General features: G+C 39.9%; 1 protein-coding gene across 5 annotated transcripts in view; it reads right to left on the bottom strand.

The window, feature by feature from the left end:
* The window catches only part of PCNX1 (pecanex 1), a 133,142-nt gene that overhangs the window by 51,815 nt on the left and 59,108 nt on the right, over window positions 1–22,219 (bottom strand). For 4 of the 5 annotated variants that reach the window (XM_050953398.1, XM_050953399.1, XM_050953400.1 and 1 more), the window contains 7 exons: window positions 21,234–21,418; window positions 10,696–10,786; window positions 7,165–7,222; window positions 5,106–5,323; window positions 3,352–3,505; window positions 1,662–1,694; window positions 570–741 (listed from right to left, as the gene is read on the bottom strand). In XM_050953398.1, the coding sequence (XP_050809355.1) occupies window positions 570–741; window positions 1,662–1,694; window positions 3,352–3,505; window positions 5,106–5,323; window positions 7,165–7,222; window positions 10,696–10,786; window positions 21,234–21,418 (911 nt within the window). The remainder of the gene's footprint in view (window positions 1–569; window positions 742–1,661; window positions 1,695–3,351; window positions 3,506–5,105; window positions 5,324–7,164; window positions 7,223–10,695; window positions 10,787–21,233; window positions 21,419–22,219) is intronic. The other variant, XM_050953401.1, reaches the window with a different exon arrangement.

The following is a 22,219-nucleotide window of genomic DNA, read 5'->3' as shown; positions in this document are numbered from 1 at the left end:
GAGTTAAAATACATTGAAAGCTATCTCAAAGATGGACGGAGCCTGGAGAAGATACCATTGCCAGTCATGCTGACCAATACTGTCTCATTGTTTACTTGTACTCCCCAGTCTGTCTGTAGTCATCTGCTGCTTCTTCTCTTATATAGAGTGTAAGCTCCTTCGGGTAGGGACCATATTTTGTTCCACATTTGCATAGTGCCAAGCATAATGGGGTCCTGGTACATGACTAGGACTCCTACACCCTACAGTAATACAAATACAAATAATAAACACACCACCACCAACACTGACACACTTATTTTAAATTCCTAGCGGTTTGAGAGAGGAAAATTTTCACACTCCAAAACTCTGTTATGGACACCAGAAAGTCTAAAGCTGCTCTCTCAAATGAAAGGAGAGTGAACTGGGGTGAGAATGTAATGCTGCAACAGTCTGACACAGAGATCTGGACCTGAGATTTATTTAATAAAAGCCTAAAATGCCTCCATTGTGGTGGAATAGCCAACTCTAACCCATGGTTAATATAATATCCTGGTTATTGGATGCTCATGTAAAAGAAAGTAACTCACCTATAACTAAGTCTCTGGCAGACAGCAGCAGCAACGGGTTGGTGAAAACCACTCCATACAACCTGAACCTTGTTGTAGATGTATTTCTGCTGCCATAATCCAACAACCATATAAGACCGCAACACAAACAAAAATAAACAGGCCTACTGTAGGCTATGATACGATTATGACCCTGAAAATGATAAAAGATTTGTTTCATTACTGGACAGAAATGTTCTCTTCACATTTATGATAAATTCACATAACCACAAATTTTAATTTTTGTCCATCCTTTTCTCCAAAAGTCCTCTCCTGTAGTTTGTCAACATCTCTTAAAGAATATTTTATGACCATACATTGAGGAGTTTTTATAATCTGTCTTATATTGCTGTAATGATGGACACTTATGGCTCCAATGTTCAATGCCTTTCTAGACGAACAGATTTACCTTTACTCTCCCTCAGGTTTTTAAACAACGTTCCTTACGGAGATATTAAAACAACAGACTATGCGCCAAGTGTTCTTGTAAATAAAACTGAAAAAATGTGTTTGTTTTTATTAGATGTATACCTCAAACTAAGAAACATTTTGTATTTATTGGTCAGATTTTGCTGCTGCTAAAAAGCTAGACTGTTAGATATGTAATAAAAATACAGTCACTACCACCTACAATACTGTACATAGCTTCCTTAAGAGGCCTGATATAGTTTCTCACCTCTGGCTTAGGTCACAAGTAAAATAAACTTCTGTCAGACCGATCTAATACATGCTTAATAAAATTTTCTGCTCTCAGCCTTCAACAGTAACAATCTGAACTCTTTCCATTTTCAGAAGTGCTTTATAACTAGTCCTCATAATACACCTGAGAGTTAAATAGTCACAATTTTAGAGATTGAAAAACTACAACAAAGAGGTTGTGACTTGCCCAACCCATGGAAAGCCATAATTGGATTAAATACTCAGATTTCCCAATTCTGTACAATAATAGAGGTCTCTTATCCCAAAGATGGCACTTCTCCCCAGATGCTAAAGACTCAGGCAAAGAGAGTTAATCCTCAGTGGTGGAAGTGCTGGACCCACTAGGGCACTGAAATGGCATATGCAGTGACTTACATGTCGAGGGGAAGAAGAATCTGGTTGAACACTCTGAAAGTAAAATGGAAAGAGAGGAACATTATTTTGGGGACTGCTATCTTTAGAGCATTATTCCAGTTGGTAACCCTGATTCAAGGATTATTATATAGATAAGATTCCAAGAGTGTCAGTCCATCTGTGTATCACTGTGAAACCTAGAATGTCTGTTGAACCAGAATAAAGCAATGGAAACAGCTTCAAGCATGGTTGAGAGCTCTTTTGGTTCAGAATATCACCAGGTGCAATCATACTGGGTTTCACAGTCTTTTACTACCCAGTTTTTAAGTTCTCGGTCATTTTGACTTTATGAATAACATCTGAGAGACGGTAAAACACGTCTATGCCATGCCAAGAGTCCTCGACCACTGTGATAGAGGAAACTCAACCAACCATCAACCTGATTCTACAGCGAATCTGAATGCAACAATTTCATTGGTTGTATGAGGGAGACTACACAGATTGTGGGTTACTTGGCCCAGGTGCGACATCTGAGACACAGCATGGGGCTTTTCAGCCACTAGAAATCTGTAACTTTTGTAAATATTTACTAGATACCTTGTGAAATTTAAAACGCCTGCTGGGGACCTGATAGAACTTCCAACACTAACTAATCTGATACTGAGAAACTTTTTACTTTGGAAATTAAACTTTGACAAGCTTCTTCTCTGCACACGCTTTCACTAAGGACTAGTGGGCAAAAGCAGTTAACTTCTTACAGCAAGCAGTTTTTGAATCATGAGTAGACAGTTAAACAGAGACTGGGATGCTGGAAGATCAATTTTTACAAGTCTCATAACACAACACAGATTATCTAAGTTTTATAGAAGAAATTCTCATGCTAGAGGAGATCCAAATTACTTCTGACCCATTCTTCTTTTCTCAAACTCCCTTTACTTCTTAGAATGTAAGCCATCTTTTAACCAAACTCTATTTTGGAATGACCTTCCTGGCAATTTGACATCTGGTGAAATGCTATGATATAGAGTAGAAAAAGGAATATCTGTGTGTATTTTTGGAGTGAAATCCTCATTTATTTAAATAATGAATTACAATAAAAGTGTCCTTCAATGTTCTGACCTTCCTTGCCAATCTTTTAAAAATACACTGACAGATCAAATCAACAAATAAAACAACTGACATCTCCACATAATCCCCACACCACCAATACCCAACTCTATAAAAACTCATATTGCCAACAGGCCAGGGAGAAAGGATGGGTCCATGCCATTTCTCTGAATGGCTAACACACTCAGGCCATACCAGACCAGAAGGAAGCGAGTTCCAAAGGTCCAGGGCCCTAACAGAACACATTACCAATCATTCTCTTTTGTTATACCAATGGGGTTTCAATTCAGTTGTTTCCCCTGGCCACACTTGTGGTGGTATGTCATGGGCAGAGAGGTTTAGATTTTTATGGCTCCTGTTTAACAAATATACCCAAGACTACTCCAGTGAAATGACCTTGTGTGGCCTTATTCCAAACTTTAGCAGAAGCCAAAATTTTTGTTTTACAAACTTCTATACAGCTCTCTTTCCAAAGTTCTTGGTAGCTTAAGCACTCAGCCTTCCCAGATACCTTTGAATAAGAAAGTCTGCCACACAAGTCCTCAACAGTTTATTTCTATTGTTTAAAATTGTAAGTAAAAATGAAGATAAAAAACTAAGGTACCTTGAGTAGTGAGTACTGACAACTGGCTATTACCAGGCAAAACTGGAAGACCCAGATATCCTTGAAAAAGCCCTCTATAAGGAGTACAGAACCCAGGAAAGCAACTAAAATAGCTAGGATGACAGCTAACACATTTTCAAGGATCTCACGATTCCTGTAGGGGGGGAAAAAAAAGTAATATAAAAAAGCTGGATAGGTTTAGAAGAGATTGGCAGAGAACAGCTAGCACAGAAGCCTACCAAATAAGCTATGCTGCTGGTAGCAAAACAGGCCTGAACTCTTGCATAGTACATATTAGCAAACTGTAATACATATTTGTTAGCAAAGCTTAGGCAAAAGCTACCGTGAGTTCAGTGATTGAGATAAATGGGAATGGAAGTGGCAGTAGGGGGAGGGTGGGGTGACGATTGCCATCCCAACAGCCTTTTGATATACACATGGTGTCTTCTGAAGCATATTTACAGTTGACAAAAGGTGGTGTACAACAGAAATTTTCATAAGGGGCTGGAGGGAGTGCCTGGTCTCACCCAGCAGCAGCAGCTCCTGTCCCATAGGACTGGACACTTTGCTTTGCCAAGTGCACCATGCTGCAATGCCACTCACTCATATTTGGCCCAGCTAAACCTAAATGGCACTCCGATCCCGTGTACCAGGTTGCAACGCCCAGGATGGAGAACGAGGCCCAGCCCTCTGGCCCAGGGCCGCCACTGCTGGATAACTGCAGGGCTGGCTTGCTCTCCAGCCCACCACTAAATGACCCATTGCCCCTTCCCTTCCATTTGCCATCCACTGCATGAGTTCAATGAAGGTTGAAGACACTCAGCATCTTGAAAAATTGGGCCTTTAAGAAGCAGCTTTGATGACCTCAAAGTAGTTAAATGCTCAGCTAGATGGAGAATGGTGGCCTGTAACATGGGCCTGTCTCAGAGTTCCGTAAAGGGTGCTCAGGAGCCTAACATCACATTAAGGAAGGCAAGAAAAAAAATACTTTAGCCATCTCATTTGTATGCAACATGGTTATTTATTTAACAGGACTGTATAGTGCAAGAATTGAAATTACACTCTCACTCAGTGGCACTAAGCCACTCAAGTCAGACTAAGCAAACTACAGGGTAATGCTGACTAACGAAATAATAGGTGTTTACATAGTTATTATTGCACAGACAATCATACTGAGGAAAATTTAAAATTACTGTTTAAACTTCAATACACTGAACATGTCCAAAAGGGATTCAAGCTCACTTTATTTCAACAGGTGACACCAGGTAACATGATTCAGCTATTTCTGCCTATAAGATGGCACTCTGGGATTACTGTCACCTCTTGAATCATACTTGCATTATTTCAGTTTGCAACCATCATTTAGAGTGGTTTTGAAGCTAACGTTATCTTGTACCAAGCCAATTATCTGGTTTTACAGCCAAGTGTGCAACAGCAATCCTTCTCATTCTATTTCTAAACAGTTCCTAAAGGAGTCACTATCAGGTTTCCATATAAGGTATCTTATATTTGAATCAATAATTTGGAATTTTCCACGTTAATACTAATGGGGGTGGGATGAAAAAAATAGAAATTAGCTTTCACAATATTAGTACAATTATATTTTGTTCGGTTTCCTTTTTCAGTGTTCAATAAATTTATATGGCTTGGCAAGGATACATCCATTTGTACTATATGGTATATTATTCAAAATAAAGTTACAAATCTTAATCTGCTCCTTTGAGCTGCAATATGGTAGTACATGAGGATCTCACCTATCAAACAAAGCCAAGAGAGTTAGCCTATCAAAATTAATGCCAATCCACAGCTTGGGTAGGATCCAAAAGCGATAGTATTGTTTAACTTTCTGGGCTGCTTCCTCTTGTGATTGCATACGGTCCTGAAGGTCAGGGCTTAGGTCAACATCTTGGTGCTCCAGTAGATCTGTATCTATAGTTAACAGCCTGTTCAACCTGATCTGAGGAAGAGAAAGCTAAAAGAAAATAAGTATTAAGAGTACAAGTTATAATTACACTTCATACTAACTACATCTTTGAAGATTAAGTAGTTTTGGTTTTGAAATACTATTTGCTAGTTACCACTTATTTTCTCTGCCTGTCGACAGACATATGAGTGGCACCAGCAGAGGTGCATGCAAAGATAATCTGGCATTCTTACTTTTGCAGCATGCAAGTGTCTGCTAAACTAATTATTTTATTTATGGTGGAAACTCCAAACCTGAAGAAAGGTGAACTAATGAGGCAAGCAAAAGTAATACTTGCCACAGATAGAGACCAATTCTGATTTTAGATAAGTGACTATACATTGACATCTCATGTAGTCAGCTATGCTGCATGCAAACCCATGCTCAACTTGGTTGTTGATTTTGTGAGGCAAAGCAACATACTCATGTTTCAATTATCAGACTTATGCCTAGAGTATTTAATATACACTAAAGTTTTCAACAATAGGGTTTGCTCTCACTAGCAAAGCATTATTCATGATTGGTCATGCTTTCCTATCTCTTCCTTCCCCTGCCATTTAATGTCAGAGTTCTTCCCTGAAATCTCAGTACCACCACAGAACACACAAAACTACCATACCTCAGGATACACATGACTTAAGAGCGAGAAGCAGTGTTACAAAAGTATGTAGTACAAACCCTACTGCCTAACCAAGTGTGTAAATACTGTGAAAAGGTCAAGTGACATTTTAAAGAGGTCTCATTTATTCTTTACATATAATTCTGTAGAGACTGTAAAAAATATTTTAATATGAAGTTGTAGCTGGCATTTAATTTAAGCTCTTTTTTAAAATTAAAAAGCAACATTGTTCAATTTGAACAAAAAAACAAAAACAAAAAACACCTGCCTAAAAATTGTGTACCTATGTAGTTACATCTAAGATTATTGTAAACAAAATAAAAGAATCTATTTTTCAGTTTGGTTACTTTGTACATTCAACAGCTATGTGTGTATACTCAGTTTCAGAGTTCTCCTATATTATCCTATTACTTTTTTTAAGAGGAAATTTCAAAATTCAGAACATACAATTTCAAATGGAGTCCTAGCAGAAACTTGATTTTTTTTCACATCAATTTTTTAAAAGTTGACAGAATCCTTTTAAAGCAATGTCACTACAAAAGTATCAGAGGGGTAGCTGTGTTAGTCTGGATCTGTAAAAGCAGCAAAGAATCCTGTGGCACCTTATAGACTAACAGACGTTTTGGAGCATGAGCTTTCGTGGGTGAATACCCACTTTGTCAGATGCATGTAGTGGAAATTTCCAGGGGCAGGTATATATATGTAGGTAAGCTAGAGATAATGAGGTTAGTTCAATCAGGGAGGATGAGGCCCTGTTCTAGCAGTTGAGGTGTGAAAACCAAGGGAGGAGAAACTGGTTTTGTAGTTGGCAAGTCATTCACAGTCTTTGTTTAATCCTGAGCTGAAGGTGTCAAATTTGCAGATGAACTGAAGCTCAGCAGTTTCTCTTTGAAGTCTGGTCCTGAAGTTTTTTTGCTGCAGGATGGCCACCTTAAGGTCTGCTATAGTGTGGCCAGGGAGGTTGAAGTGTTCTCCTACAGGTTTTTGTATATTGCCATTCCTAATACCTGATTTGTATCCATTTATCCTCTTCCGTAGCGACTGTCCAGTTTGGCCGATGCACATAGCAGAGGGGCATTGCTGGCATATATTACATTGGTGGACGTGCAGGTGAATGAACCGGTGATGGTATGGCTGACACCATATGATACTGCAGATCAGTGCTCTAAAAATGTGCATGCAAATAGGCAAAAGGTTGCTTTATCACAAACAATTAAAAAAAAAAACTTACTAGATCATGTGGATAAAAGCGAACTGAGGTAGAACTTGATACGTGAGAGTCCGTGTCACTATAGGAACAGAAAAATACTTTAAATTAACGTTACATTTGACTTCAACAAGCCACTTCAGTGTATTTAAATGCCTGAAGTTTTATCTTCCCCCAAAGCAAGACCAAACTTTTAGCACAAGTACCTTCATTCATTTTTGTAATTTCTTAGACTTCACACTAATGTATTTCAAACAAATTAGTTGCATTTTAAGATGCTTCTTACATGTAAACAAGAAGAGTGACAACACCACTTACCCATGTACTGAATGGCAAAGAGCTCATATGTGACAGTATCTGCTATAATCACAATAATAAAGATGCTCTCTTCTTCCTCACCTCTACCATATAAACTATACTTTGCAACAGATCTCCAGATTGGCTATCAGTTGTTGTCACAGAAGGAATTATCTCATTTCCTGTTGCCTGAGTGAACTCTTTTTTAAACTTGTTAGCCCTCAGAAGATGAGCACTAGTCATCCCTTAATAAAAATCTGAGTATTTTTCCTTTGGGCTCACAAAGAGAGAATCTGGTGGACTTTTGCTCCTACCTCCATCTCTCTCTCCCATTTCTACTGCACCGCAACATTGTTGCTGATAGTTTTACCCTAACTATATAACTAAGCAATGTAGGAGTCTAACCTTCATTGAAAGTCACTTCTATAAAAACTAAAATACGTTTGAAAATGTAATGTAGGCATTTTAAAAAATATTACCCTCAATCTCTAGTCAGAAATTCAAACAAAGTTATCCCGCCATTTTCACTCATTTTAGGCCAGATTGCTTTTAATGGATTCCAATATCAAACCCTTGCTTCTCGCAGCAACGTTAAATTTATAGCAAGAACTTGGACAATTTCATGTAAATGTAGTATGCAATGATATGTCAGAATTACACCAGGGTTTAAACACATTTCCTTTATTCCCTCTCCCTCAGACTTTTTAGAAGAGCAGCATGTGCCCTCAGGAATGTGTCTAACAGGGTCTCAAGGCTGCAAACTCTGGAACTACCCAGATTTTTTTCTAGTTTGTGCCGGCCCCTATCATATGCTATTTCTGAACATCAGACCATGCTCCTCATTGTAAGAGTAAAGTGATGTGAAATAAAATTGTAATCTTTAGTCTAAAATGAAGACTGTTATTCTGCAGGACTTTTTCAGTTAATTTTAAAGCCCACACCCAAAAGCCATAGACAAGTTATACTTTAGATCAGAAAACATGGCAAAACACTCACGCAAAAAAGCCTGCTGAAAAAGTTGTACTGGCAGTTAGAAGAATTTATCAAAGTCCAATTTGGGCCAGGTCCACACTACTGCGTTAAATCGATTTAAACAGCGTTAAATCGATTTAACGCTGTACCCGTCCACACTACAAGGCACTTAACATCGATTTTAAGGGGTCTTAAAATCGATTTCTGTACTCCAGCTAAACGAAAAGAGTAACCCTAAAATCGATATTACTAAATCAATTTAGGGTTAGTGTGGACGGAAATCGAAGTTATTGGTCCCATTCTTTTACTGAGCTACACAGAGTGCACCGCTCCGGAAATCGATGGTAGCCTGGGAACGTGGACGCACACCACCGAAGTAATGTGCCCTAGTGTGGACGCGTAAAATCGATTTTATAAAATCTGTTTTATAAAATCGATTTTATTAATTTCGATTTTACTCTGTAGTGTGGACGTGGCCTTAGTTAAGGCACTCTGAATGTGGATTTTTGGGTTTGCAGTTGACTGCAAGTTCAGGCCAATGAGATTCTACTGCTGTGGCAAGCGATGGCCAAGACAGCTAGTTGTGTACTCCCTGCACACGAAGGGTATGAAGGAAAAAACATAACACCTCCTGCACTCTCCCTTTGGATTTAATAGCATTCTGAACAGGACTGAGTCATTTATAATTGGGCCATAGTGGTGGTGTTCCTCCAAGTGCCCAACTTCTCATTACTCAACAAGCCTCACCTATCTGCACTTGCTCATCAGCCTCCATTACTTCATCTCAGTGAGGCTGTTCTACATTTGTAGGATGTAGAAACAATTTTCATTTTGCTTTTTATAAAACTTCTAAATTCAGTAATTACCATAAGTACAGAATGAAGCTTCTAGTGTATGTGTTCCTGCACAGAGCAGCTGGCCAAAAAAAGAAGTGAAAGCAACTCTGGACAATTCATCCCAAAACTTCAGTCAAAAGATTTATTCTACACCAGGTGTAGGCAACCTACAGCATGTGTGTCAAAGATGGCACGTGAGCTGACTTTCAGTGGCACTCACGCTGCCTGGGTCCTGGCCACCGGTCCGGGGGCCTCTGCATTTTGATTTAATTTTAAATGAAACTTCTAAAACATTTTAAAAACCTTATTTACTTTACATACAACAATAGTTTAGTTATATATTATAGCCTTATAGAAGGAGACCTTCTAAAAACGTTAAAATGTATTACTGGCATGCGAAACCTTAAATTAGAGTGAATAAATGCAGACTCGGCACACCACTTCTGAAAGGTTGCCGACCCATTCTACACTATGACAATGCATTCAGTGTATGGAGATTTTGGTGCAGGTAGGAGGTAAGTGTTTAAATTCTCCCAAAAGCTAGACTAATTTTACCTCTCAAAATTACAACTACTCACAGAAATGAGAAGGTTGAAAGTTAATATCTCAATTAGATTGGGTCAGTTCATACTGCTCTTGAGTGCGAAACCCAATGCTTTCTCTACAGCTGTGCAGGGCGCTCTTAGCAAGGCCACCGCTATTAAAATGTACACTACATAAGGGCAGATCTGGCAGGCCCATGCAAGGAATACACAAGTGTGTCCAAGGTCAGCTCCACAGGAGGTCCCTGTGTACTGTTGCACAGCAGGGATTTGGAGTGGTGTCTCTTGATCCATGGCTACATGGATCCAACAGTTGTTTGCCCATGGGCACAAATGATGGAGGTTACTTCAATCCTGAGGGTGGAGTAGTAGGCCCAGAGCAATTCTGCTGCACTTAAAGTGGCAGACTTAGCACTCTTTCTAGCACCAGGAAAACTTCCCAGTGCCCAGCTTGCTTTTCAGGCCATGTTTGCAGGCAGGCATGTTACACTTCTCTACACTGTTTCAAACTATCTGCACACTCAATAACATAGTACTATCAATTTACATTTGCTTCACAAATGGAAGTTCATTTTGTAGCCTAATTGCTAAATTTTATTTATCATATGCTCTGAAGAAACTGATAGTAAGTTCCCCAAGGGGGAAAAAAACAGTCTTCTACAGACTATATGGAAATACATTTGTCAATCCTTGAGTGAACACACTTACTGTTATCAGGAATAGCAATAATTTTCCAAGGTATGTGTCACTTTAATGCTGTTTTCTGCTAAACTTGTTCATTTCACAATAGTAAAGAGACACACAGGATTACGTTTTTTATACTTCAAGGTCTTCTATAATTGAAATTAAATGCTTGTAACTATACTGCAGATAAGATAAGAAGCCTTCTGATTGGCCTTCACACACACCAGATGTTGGATGATCTTCTTGCAGCTGGCTCAAAGTTCACAAGTGACATGTCACAGCCTCCCATCTCGAAGAGTGTAGAACTAAACTTACCTATTAAAGAAAAGGTCAAGAAAGATCAAATATTCAATAGTGCTTCATCCCAGCAGTGCTGATTTCCAAAGAGTAACATTTTAATGGATTGCTATAAATGTAGGTCTCAAAACAAATAAGTCATCACGTAAAATGTGACTAGCATAATGGATTAACAAAATATCAGGAAGGGGTAGCAAAAGCTTAGATTGCTTAGCATTCTCCTCTAATACCAAAGTGATGTGCCTCATGTCAATTTACATGATATACATTTTACACACAACTGCAATTCATTATAAATTACGCTTGACAGGATAATAATATTGGAGATACAGGGAAACAACAGTGAATTAACCCAACAGAAATACAGCGGTAGCCTTTCAATGAATATGCAGACAAGCTACTTGAAATGGCAAATTGCATTAGTGGGGTTTCATAGAAAATACACCACTGTGCGCTTTGAGCCATGTGGCTGTTACAACAGTCTACTCAATCATCTACCATTAGCAATTGGAACCATGACATTTAACTAAGGCAGAAATCCCACAGGTGGCAAAATTAAGAGGCTTTTAAAGCCAGGTTTCTGCTTGAAAAGAAAAAGAAAATTCTATAGAGAGCATAAGTGTTTTGTCAGTTATACTTCTGTCCATGCTTGTCTTTGGAGAGGAGAAAAGAACTGCAAGCAGAGAGACCTAGGATCAAGCACTTAACAGGGTTTGGAGAATGAAGGCATTATTGGGAGCTAAAGAAACACCATTAATTTGATGTTTTTACATTGGCTAAACCAGCATCTATTTCAACGACGATGAGAGAGCAAGCCTGTTCCTAAATCTAAGAACTATAGAAGAAAACAGTTAGAAATGAAAATTAAGCCCAAACAGTAAACTGCCTGACCCACAAGATACTTGTTCTTACTGTGCCCTTCTCTCCCAAAAACCTTGAAGATTGCCCCAAAGTCCAAATTCAGGATATTTCAGCCTAAAGATTAGAAAATGAAATCTAAAGTCTTTTAATGGAAAATGTTCTGCTATCAACTCCATCTCGTGTAGAATAAATATCTCTGGCAATCTCTCATGTAGATGATTTTGATTTAATAGCTCTAAAACTAACACTGTAAACTTTAGCTTGTGTGTCCTGCATTTTTTAATTTTATAAGAAAAATATATTTTTCTGCTCCCTGATATTTAAAAGCTCGTGTGCAGTCCCAAGAGCAACATCTAACATGATCAGACCCTCTCCTTCCTCCTTTCTGTACATACACCTGACTGCTCAGAAGCTTCTATACCCCAAATTCCTGTAGAGTCCTGGAGGCAGGTAAATCTGAGCTCCACATAGAGAAGTATATGAAGGTGAGGAATAGGAAACGCAACTGACAGCCAACAAAAACAGTGTAACTGATGCAAAGTGCTTTTAACTTCACAAAATAAGCAGAAAATATCTGCTTAAAAATAAAAAACTTCCCACTGAGTTAGAGACTTTAAGTGCTACTTGTAACAGTAGTAGTTATAAAAGAGTAATCGAAAAGGAACCGTGAAGCAACCTGGCCACTTGTAAATTAGACCTAAGAGGAGAAGGCTGTTTTGACAAGACATTTATACATGTTGTAAGTTGCATACACTGCGCACTAAACTTGGCTACAGAAAGTTTGTCCACTATATCTAATTATATTTGCTATGGGTTATAGTAGTTAGCAGACACTATAGATATTTGAATTAATGTTTCAAATGTCAGTGTCTTTTTGTAAGTTTAAGACCTCAGTTAGGCTCTCCAGTTAAGTGTCCATGGTTTACTGAAGTTTAATTTTGACTAATGCCCCATACACCTGCTCTTTCACCACTGATTTATCCCATTTATATAATTAAGTTTCACAATTACATCAGTAGAAAGATTTTAGTAGTTGAAGTGAACTTCAACATCAGATCAGACAGTTCATATTCTGGCCAGGACATTATTATTTATGACTGATCAAAAAAATCACATTACAACACATGCACACATTATCTTTAAAAGAAACAGGTAAATCAGCAAGGGTTTTCCCAATTTTGAAGCTCCTGAACAATTGAGCTAACAGCCTGTTATGGGAGTCAACACAGGCAATCCAATTATTACAATCAGAACAGAGTATTCACCAAAAATATCCTCTCAATCTGTTGGATTTAGATAATTTAGTTCAATAAAATTTGTGTGCCATTAAGGACTAGTCTCCTTTGGACATCAAAGTAAGTTTGTTGTCTTAAAAGATTATACTATTACATCAACATTGTCTCAGAAGAGTTTGCAGCTGTGGAAGTTCTAACATATACTTTCTTCACCCCAACACCTCTTTGAATCTATCAAAATCCAGATCTGCAAATGGAGAATATTTCAAGCACTTAAAGTCCACCGTGGGATAAAATATTCCCTGGAAGTAGAAATATGACAAATAATTGCAGCAAATGACAAAACACTCAAAATGTAAGATTTCTTATTTCCATTTGAATGGATGCACCTTTACCAAGATATCTGCCATGCTTCATACTTTTGCGAAAAACTGATACCCTTCCTAGTGAAAGTTAGCTTGCTTGTGTGAAAAAATATGGCTCTAAGATTCAAGTTTTGGCACCTTCTTGATAAAACATAGTTGTCCTTTTCTAAAAGGAAAGAAAGTGATGTTCTATTAACATATTAAGTCACCCAAAGCAGGAAAGACTAATAAAAAGATTGTCTTGGGTTTTTTGGGGGGGTGCGAAGGAGTTAAGTTTTGACTGTCCTTGGAGATTCTATTATTAAGCTCCAGAGTTTCAGTCTGAGTTAAATGATTTTTTCAACTGCAGTCTTCATGAATTGCTATAATGTCTTTTGGCTAGATATCATATGCTCAGAAAACCAAGGACTAGGGCATCATGGAAGCTTATAGACAGACTTTCAGCATCTGTGAGATCCTTACAATATAGTGTAGAAATGACCAGATGAAGTAGTCACAAAGTTCCTCTCCCAAGTTCTAGTCAAAATATGCCAATGGACACATATCTAACTCTGTACTTTTAACTATGGAAGACTATAAATAGATATTGAATTTTTACCACGTAAGAATCTATCCCCCTCCATCCTCTTACCACAGCAGTCTTTGAAAATAAAAATTAAGATTTTTTTAAATCTCATGCTACTTTTAACTAGTTTGAGTATAAAACATCTGTACAATTTCAGAACAGTCTTTTATCATGTTGCAATTTTCTGAGGCAAAGCAGAAGTGATATTGCTTACTCCTGGGAATAAAGAGATAGTAAATAAAAAAACTGCTTCAGTTTTAAGTATTCAGATTCTCAATATATCTTTTTATTAAGTTATAGTTGTTTTAACAATTGTGATTTGAGAAAGGAGACTATTTAAACAAATTTCAGCTGTGCAGCAGATGACCCAAGCTTATCCTGCAGGCACAGAAATACAGGCAGTAATATGGTTGGCCACTAGATGGCATCTGCTCACACTACTCCTTAGTTACTGTTTGATAGACATATTAGTAACTTTTTATACAAAGGAAGAGCTGTGAATTTAAGAAAACTCTGCTTATGGATGTGTTCAGATTAAAAATACTTCCAGATTATTAACAGTTATGTCAACCTATTTAGAGAAGCTCTGGGATATTTGCATATAACCAAAACAATGATACTGAAGCACCAAAGTACAGATTACATTCTTGAACTGAGATGGCAAGAAGAAAAGATGAATGTGGGTATTTGTGAAAAGGATCAGAGAATACTATGTGCCCAAGGACAGAGGAGTGGTGGCTCTAGAATGAGGAGTGTAGAGATCCATGGGACCCTGTCTGAGCTGGACTTCAGCAGCTACGAGGTGCAAGAAAGGCAGAATCAGCACCTGAGATGGCTGAAGCCAGAAATACTTAACTTGTATAAAACATGCTTAGAAACTAAATGTTCTGAAGTATTCTCCTGACAAATTACTTCCACAACTCACTTCACGTTTCCTATTGGTTAAAGATCAGTTTGCCTTTGACTAGCCTCTTAGGGTCTAGTTCTGCAAGATGCTGAAAGCCTTGATGAAGAAATTTGGTCAGATTAGCATGTGTTGAAGTCTATATTAACATTAGAATGAATTAGAACATGTTACAAAGTATTAGGTAACACCGTATCTTTAAATCCTAGTTAAGACAAACCCACTCAAATCGACAGAAGTTAAGGACATTCCCCGCTGTGCAAAATTGCATCTTAAAAGGAGAGGAAATTTAACTGACCTCAGATTTTGGAGTAAAGTCCATATAATTATGTTTTTGGAACTCTAAAGTGTTTTTTTTTTAAATATAACGTAAAAGTTTATGAAAATAGTAGCCCAACAATCGAAAGCAACCTGACAAACTACCAAACGGGAGATTTCCCAAAGGTACAAATGAAAACTAAGCACCTGCTACTTGTGCCTTTAAAAATTCCCCTACCCACACCCATTCGTTTTATTATTTTGCATATATGTTTGAGAACTGATTCAGATTCAAGCATTTATACTGGCAAGTGATTGAGGTAATGCTGAGAGACTGTACTGTAAATTGTGATCTTCTACTGGGCTTTTCCAAGGATCTGAAAATTCTGTAAAACATCAATAAATTAAAACCTTGCAAAACACCTGAGAGGTAATCATCATCCCCACTTTAGAGATAAGGAAAAAGGGGTGAAGCAATTTGCCCAAGGTCACAGAAGTCTGTGACACAGCTTAGAATAAAACCTAGGGTTTCGAATCCCTAGATCTGTGCTATAACCACAAGATCAACCATATTACAGCTTTTAAAATGAAGGATACAGCTGTCTGAAGTACACAAGAATGGTTTACAGCAGGGGAGGGCAAACTTTTTGGCCCAAGGGCCACATTAGGGTTGCAAAACTGTATGAAGGACCAGGCAGGGAAGGCTGTGCCTCCTCAAACAGCCTGGCCCCTGTGCCCTATCCACTCCCTCTGACTTCCTGCCCCGACTGCCTCCCTCAGAACTCCCAGCCCATCCAACCCGCCCTGCTCCTTGTCCTGTAACCGCCCCCTCCCAGGGCCCCCTGCCCCTAACCGGGACCCCACTCCCTATCCAACCTCCGCTGCTCCTTGTCCCCTAACCACCCCCTCCCGGGACCCCACCCTGATCGAACCCCCCTGCTCCCAGTCCCCTGACTGCCCTGACCTTTATCCACACCCCGGCCCCCTGATAGGCCCCCCGAGTCCCCACTCTTGCCCAACCCACCCTGTTCCCCATCTCCTGACCCTTTCCACACCTCTGCTCCGACAAGCCCCCCGGGACTCCCACTTTTATCCAACCCCCCCCATTCCCCTCCCCTGACTGCCCCATCGAACCTCCACCTCATCCAACCGCTCCCTGTGCCCTGTCCCCTGATTGTCCCCCAGTACCTCCCGCCCCTTATCCACCCCCCCGGCCCCCTTACCATGCCATTCAGAGCAGCATGTCTGGCAGCTGGCCTGCCCGGCCGGAGCAAGGACACACTCCCACTCTGCTCGGCAGGAGCGCACTGCTCTGCTGCCCGCACGGTGGCATAACTGTGGGGAAGGGGGGACAGCAGAGGAGGGGCCGGGGGCAAGCCTCCCTGTCCGGGAGCTCAAGAGCCAGGCAGGATGGTCCCACGGGCCGTAGCTTGCCCACTTCTGATTTACAGGCATCTCATCCTAGGTCTAGAAATCAAACACTTGTTCAAGTAAGTTAGCACTCTTCATTTTTAAACTGCCCCACGAACATTAACATCCACACCCCTTTGTGACAAAGGGCTTCACAAAATTTACCTGACACCTACTTGCCCTCAGACTTAACTTACTAACCACAGTGAAAAGCATCTGTGCTGCCAGGCCATGCTCCCAAAACCAACATGCTGAAGTGTATTTTTTCCCTTTTGTGGGCTCACTCCAAATTAAAAGCTGTGTACAGTACATCAGGACAGTCTATTTGTTTTCAGAACATTTTGCTTTTCCTTTTGCACACTGTCTTCTACTGTCTACGCTATATTTTGCTCTCCCTTCCCTTCTCCCTCCCCCTCAAGATCTTTGACACTTTCTTCCTGAAGTAACAGTATAATCTATACAAGCCTCCAAACTCCCATAGCATCAGACACGGAGGTTTTACTAGACATCTGATAACGTGAAGGCTACATCTACAACTAGTACTAAAGCTAACTGGCCACATGGAAGTACTGAAGATACTGTTCACCACAATCCAGCCAGCAAGTGCAATCCCCAGTTGAGGAGCCACACTTGTGCCTCTAGCTACTAGGGAAGGAAAAATGCTGGGAATTCTCACTAGGGTGCTATGCCTGGACCTTGCTCAAACATCATCTGCTGTGTTGCATTCAGCTTGGAAATGTCTTGTACATTTGAAGTGCTTCACTCACCATCACCATTGGCAGCTACATCAGTCAACAGTGTAACACTGTTGCAAAAAAGCAATCATCATTTTGGGATGTATTAGTTGGAGTGCTGTGAGCAAGACATGAGAAGTTAATTCTTCCACTCTACTCCGCACTGATTAAGCCTCAACTGGAGTATTGTGTCCAATTCTGGGTGCCACATTTCAGGAAAGCAGTGGACAAATTAGAGAAAGTCCAGAGAAGAGCAACAAAAAGTAATTAAAAATCTAGAAAACATGACCTATGAGGGAAGACTGAAAAAAATGGGTTACTTAGTCTGGAGAAGAGAAGACAGAGGAGGGGACATGATAACAGTTGTCAATACATAAAAGGCAGTTATAAGACAGAGGAAGAAAAAGTGTTCCCCTTAACTTCTGAGGATAGGACAAGAAGCAATGGTCTTAAATTGCAGCAAGGGAAGCTTAGGTTGGATATAAGGAAAAAACTTCCTGTCAGCACGGTTAAACACTAAAATAAATTGCCTAGGGAAGTTGTGGAGTCTCCATCATTAGAGATTTTTAAGAGCAGGTTAGACAAACACCTGTCAGGGCTGGTCTAGATAATACTTAGTCCTGCCATGAGTGCAGGGGACTGGACTAGATGAACTCTGGAGGTCCCTTCCAGTCCTATGATTAAGGCTAAGATTGTATCACGGAGGTCACAGAATCTAAGACTTCTGTAACCTCTCTGACATTTTCGTGTCAGTCCCAGGACAGAGAGGCTGGAGCTGTCAGCTAGCGGGAGACCCCTGCAGCTCCAAGCCACCATTCCCAGGCATACCCCTGTGCTCTAGCTACCATGCCGGCGGGCGCTGGACCCCCTTCCCCCTATTTCTTTACCCTCTCACAGCAGGGCTCGGGCTTAGCCACATTTTGTCAGTTATTTTTTAGTAAAAGTCAGGGACAGGTCATGGGCTTCCGTGAATTTTTATTTATTGCCTGTGACCTGTCCCTGCTACAACAGAGGTGTCCTTTACTACTACTCCTCTCCCTCAAGTTTCTGGTTGCTGTCAAGCGGGAAGTATCTGCTGCTGTACCTCTTTTCCCCATCCTCTACTTTTGAGTGCTTTTCCTGTGAGAATAGCTTCAGTGACTTCCCAAGAACCAACAGGTGAAACTGATTTTATTATCTGGGAGTTCTGCTTAGCAGCAGTGAAAGCTGTAAGAACCAGATTAGTTTTCACATCAGAGTTGGGAATTTTAATTGAAGAGTTTCTGGTTCTAGTCTTATAACCCTCAATTACAACATCCCAGGGCTTTAACAAGGTATTTACTTAGATTGCTACAAAGGATGGTGTGATTAAGATTTGATCAAAATTAAGTCTATTACAATGTACTTGGATGTGGCTACCAACACATAACTCAGAGGAGAGAATACAGAACTGAGAACATAGGACTTATTTAACTAAAGAAATTCTACCAAAAGACTGTCCTCAAACTAAGTTGCCAGTTGGAAACACATTAATATTAATTAGCTCCTTATATTTTATATATAAAAGCCTCCCAGGTTGCAAGAACAGATTTTCTGAATAGCAAGGCACTCAGTCTGGGGAGCTCTTTTAGACAGGGGAGTTAAGGAGGAAGTGCGGTTCCTTCCATTTAGGTATGGCTACACCAGGTTGTGGATACAGGCGATGAGGAAACAATTGCTATGCCCTGCCCTGGATGTGCTATGATTTTGTTTCTGCTGAAGGAAATGAGGTGCCTGGTTTCATGACGTGCAAGTTCGTGGATATACCGGAGAAGAAGATACCTGGTCTGGAAGTGCATATTTCAACTCTACACAGCATTCGAGAAAAATGAAGACGTCTAGTCAATCAAATTAAGACATCATTGGCACAGATACCACAAGAAGGACATGTGATAAGGGATCTGGAAAGATTAGTAACCGAAGAAGCAGACCAGTGATTTGTGACCAAAAGAAGAATGAATGAGGAGACATTCAACCCAGCTAGAAGTATCAAATCAGATACTCAATAAGTCAACAACCAAGAAACCTGTCTCTGCAGGAATGGAACAGCTACTAGTGGCAGAACAAAACAGAACAAAAAAAAGTCAGTGATTTGAAAGGGTATGATTCACATTTCTGGAGTTAACGTTATAAAGCACAGTATCATGAAAAGCACAGTTATGCTTTCAAATTTGCAGACAATGGAACCAGAAGATATTTTTGAGTGGTAAGTTCTATGCTAAAACTGTACTTAAAATGTGCACTACACAAAGCAACTCTTCAATTATCTCATCTGCACTGTGAAGAATAAGACGTTGCAGAACTGCACTCAAACTATGTGACTGGTAGATCCTTAAAAAAAGTAGCAGTCATTGATAAAGGTTATTGTTACAGGTGTCCTATTTTAAATATCTTTGCTGTGTTTTTTGCACAAGAATCTAGAAGTCCCATGTTGACCCCCATATCATTAGCAGTTGTTTACATGCTGAAGTTAGGAACCATGGTTTGTTGTTTAAAGAAAGGACCCCTTGAGATCACCTTAGGCCAGCGGTTTTCAGACTATAAGGCGGGCCTCCCAAAGGAGGTGCGCGAATGTGTCAAGGAAGGGGTGAGCTGTGCAGAAGGGCTGTGTCCCCCCCCGAGGCAGGGATAAAGAGGACAGCTAGAACCTGCCACTGAGCACAGGCTCTTCTTTCCCCCTCCCTCAATTCCTCACTGGGAAGCAGCCCAGGCTTGGGCTCCCTTCCCCCACCCTCCCAATCTTTCACCTGGTGGTGGTGAGGCTCCAGCTGTCAGTCTAGGGTAGCAGCAGCTACAGCACAGTAGTAAGGATGGCAATGCGGTGCTAAGTCAGCTGTGAAAAGTGATATTGACGAAGTGGGTATTCACCTACAAAAACTCATGCTCCAATACATCTGTTAGTCTATAAGGTGCCACAGGACACACTGTTGCTTTTTTACTTTTAACACTGCCACCCTTACTTCTCTGCTGGTGTGGTGCTGCCTTCAGACTGGGTGCCCAGCCAGCAGCTGCTGCTCTCTGCTCTGCCTTCAGATCTGGGTGACACTATATGTACTTGTGGGGGGTTGTAAATGACTACAAACACAAAGAAGGGGGGCCCAATGAAATACGTTTGAGAACCACTGCCTTAGTCTAATGAGATTATTGTATCACGTTGGGCAAGTCACTTAACATTACTGTATCTCAGCTTCCCCATCTGGAATGATTTTACTGACCTTACAGAAGTGGCTGAGAGGTTTAATTAGCACTTGCAAAGTGCTTTAAGACCTCTTGATTTAGAAGTACACTCTATATACTAAGAGGCACTAAAATGGTCTAATGAATTACAGAAGACTGACTTAAAAGGGGAAAGTCTGGAAATTTTTTCAAACTGACCAGTAAAGTTACATACAGAAGATATCTTCCTGATCGTGGTAACTAAATGCTTATAACGGCAGCAGCATAACATTCACGTAACTTAAATTTTTATTAGGAGACAATCTCAGAAATACAAACAATAAGGTGCTTTAATTTGAATTAAGCTGCTGACTTCTTACAAATGTAACTTGCAATAACTGACACTGTATGTATTCAACTTCCTATGATTTCTCACCCTCCTCACCCTAACCCCTCCACACACATTTGAAGGTCCAATATACCATGGCCTACTAGGAGCAGGAATTCTTTGGAGACCATAAAAAGATGCTTTCAGGGCCAGTACATTTTTAAACACTCATCCTGAACTAGAGAAATATAGACTTCAATCCCTGCTAAACTCTGTGACCAAAATTAAACAGAGTCAATAGAGACCAAGAAAACTAATTCAGCAGCTTCTAACGAGGGTAAATACTGGAACTATTGTGCTGTTCAAGTCATGAAAGCACATACAGCATCCCTTAAATCTATGCCTCTTTTAAGGGTATTTATATAGTACATTTGCTAAAGGAAATGGGGGGTGGGGAGGAATAATTATGAAGGAGTGGGGAACTGACCAGAAGTAATATTTCCCTCTAAGAAATGCACCCACACATTTCTGAAATGAAGATCTCAGTTTAAATTAATTTCATTGCATTATTACCCATAAATCTGCGGCATTATAACTTCCATGTCACCAAGGTTACATAAGGCCTGCATACCAAGTTCATCGTGCAAACTGCTACCGCCTACAGCAGATGCATTGTCATGTGATGCTTCTAAGTGGACACTCCCATTTCTCACCAGCAAGGAGGCGCTAGCGCTGAGCACAGCTGCCTGGGAAGGGGGGCGGGACTGGACTTTGACCTGTGTTGTGGATTGCTGGTCTTGCTGACCATCTTGAAGGCTACAAAAAAACATGGATTGGGGAAACATTACAGGGAAGAATAAAAAATAGCTAGAAGTGATGAAACAAAAGTATTAAAAAAAGACAAAGTTAAAATAAAGCATACCATGGGAAAGCCATTAGGCCTACTAAATGGGCCATCACAACTTAGGAGTACTGTAGAGCAGAGTATTTAGAAATTAGCTAAGTAAATATATTCCAAATCCTCTACTACACCATTTTAAAACTGCTTATTCTTATTGCTTTTTAATTTGTCCTTAAGCTCTACATAATGCTATTCTAGGGACATGTGCATTTGCATGTGAAATAGCAAAGTTGTGTAAGATACTACTTTAACTTTAAAAAAAACCCCTTAACTATCAGAGACACCATCTGTTTAATAGTTACGTGCCCCTGGTGCTTCTCAAAGCAAGAGCTGCTGAACTGTTGAATATTTGCTTTTGTCAGGGACCCACAGGAGCATTTGCTTGCCTGCTGGCTGTCCAACTATACTCTCTTCTCTACACGTTCAGGCCAAGTTACTAGTCAAACTCTAAAGTAGATCTTACAAGTAACTAGACTATAGTTACATAAACTCTGGATATATTGCTTTATCTGGCTTACCTGTTCAAGATGAATAGAATACAAAACCTTTGTAAAATAAAACTGTAAAACTAGATTTCTAATGTTATTAGTTTGGATTTTTTTTAAAACTGATTATTGTGGCAATATTCCATTAGAACTATTAGCACCCAATTTTGGTATAAAGAACAGAGATTCTTTTAAGTCCAAAGATATACATGTACCAAGAAATAACTTTTC

Source organism: Gopherus flavomarginatus, chromosome 5 (assembly GCF_025201925.1).
Source record: "Gopherus flavomarginatus isolate rGopFla2 chromosome 5, rGopFla2.mat.asm, whole genome shotgun sequence".
NCBI lineage: Eukaryota > Metazoa > Chordata > Testudines > Testudinidae > Gopherus > Gopherus flavomarginatus.
The sequence above is the reverse complement of the archived record's forward strand: the minus strand, read 5'-3'. Positions and strand labels throughout refer to the sequence as shown.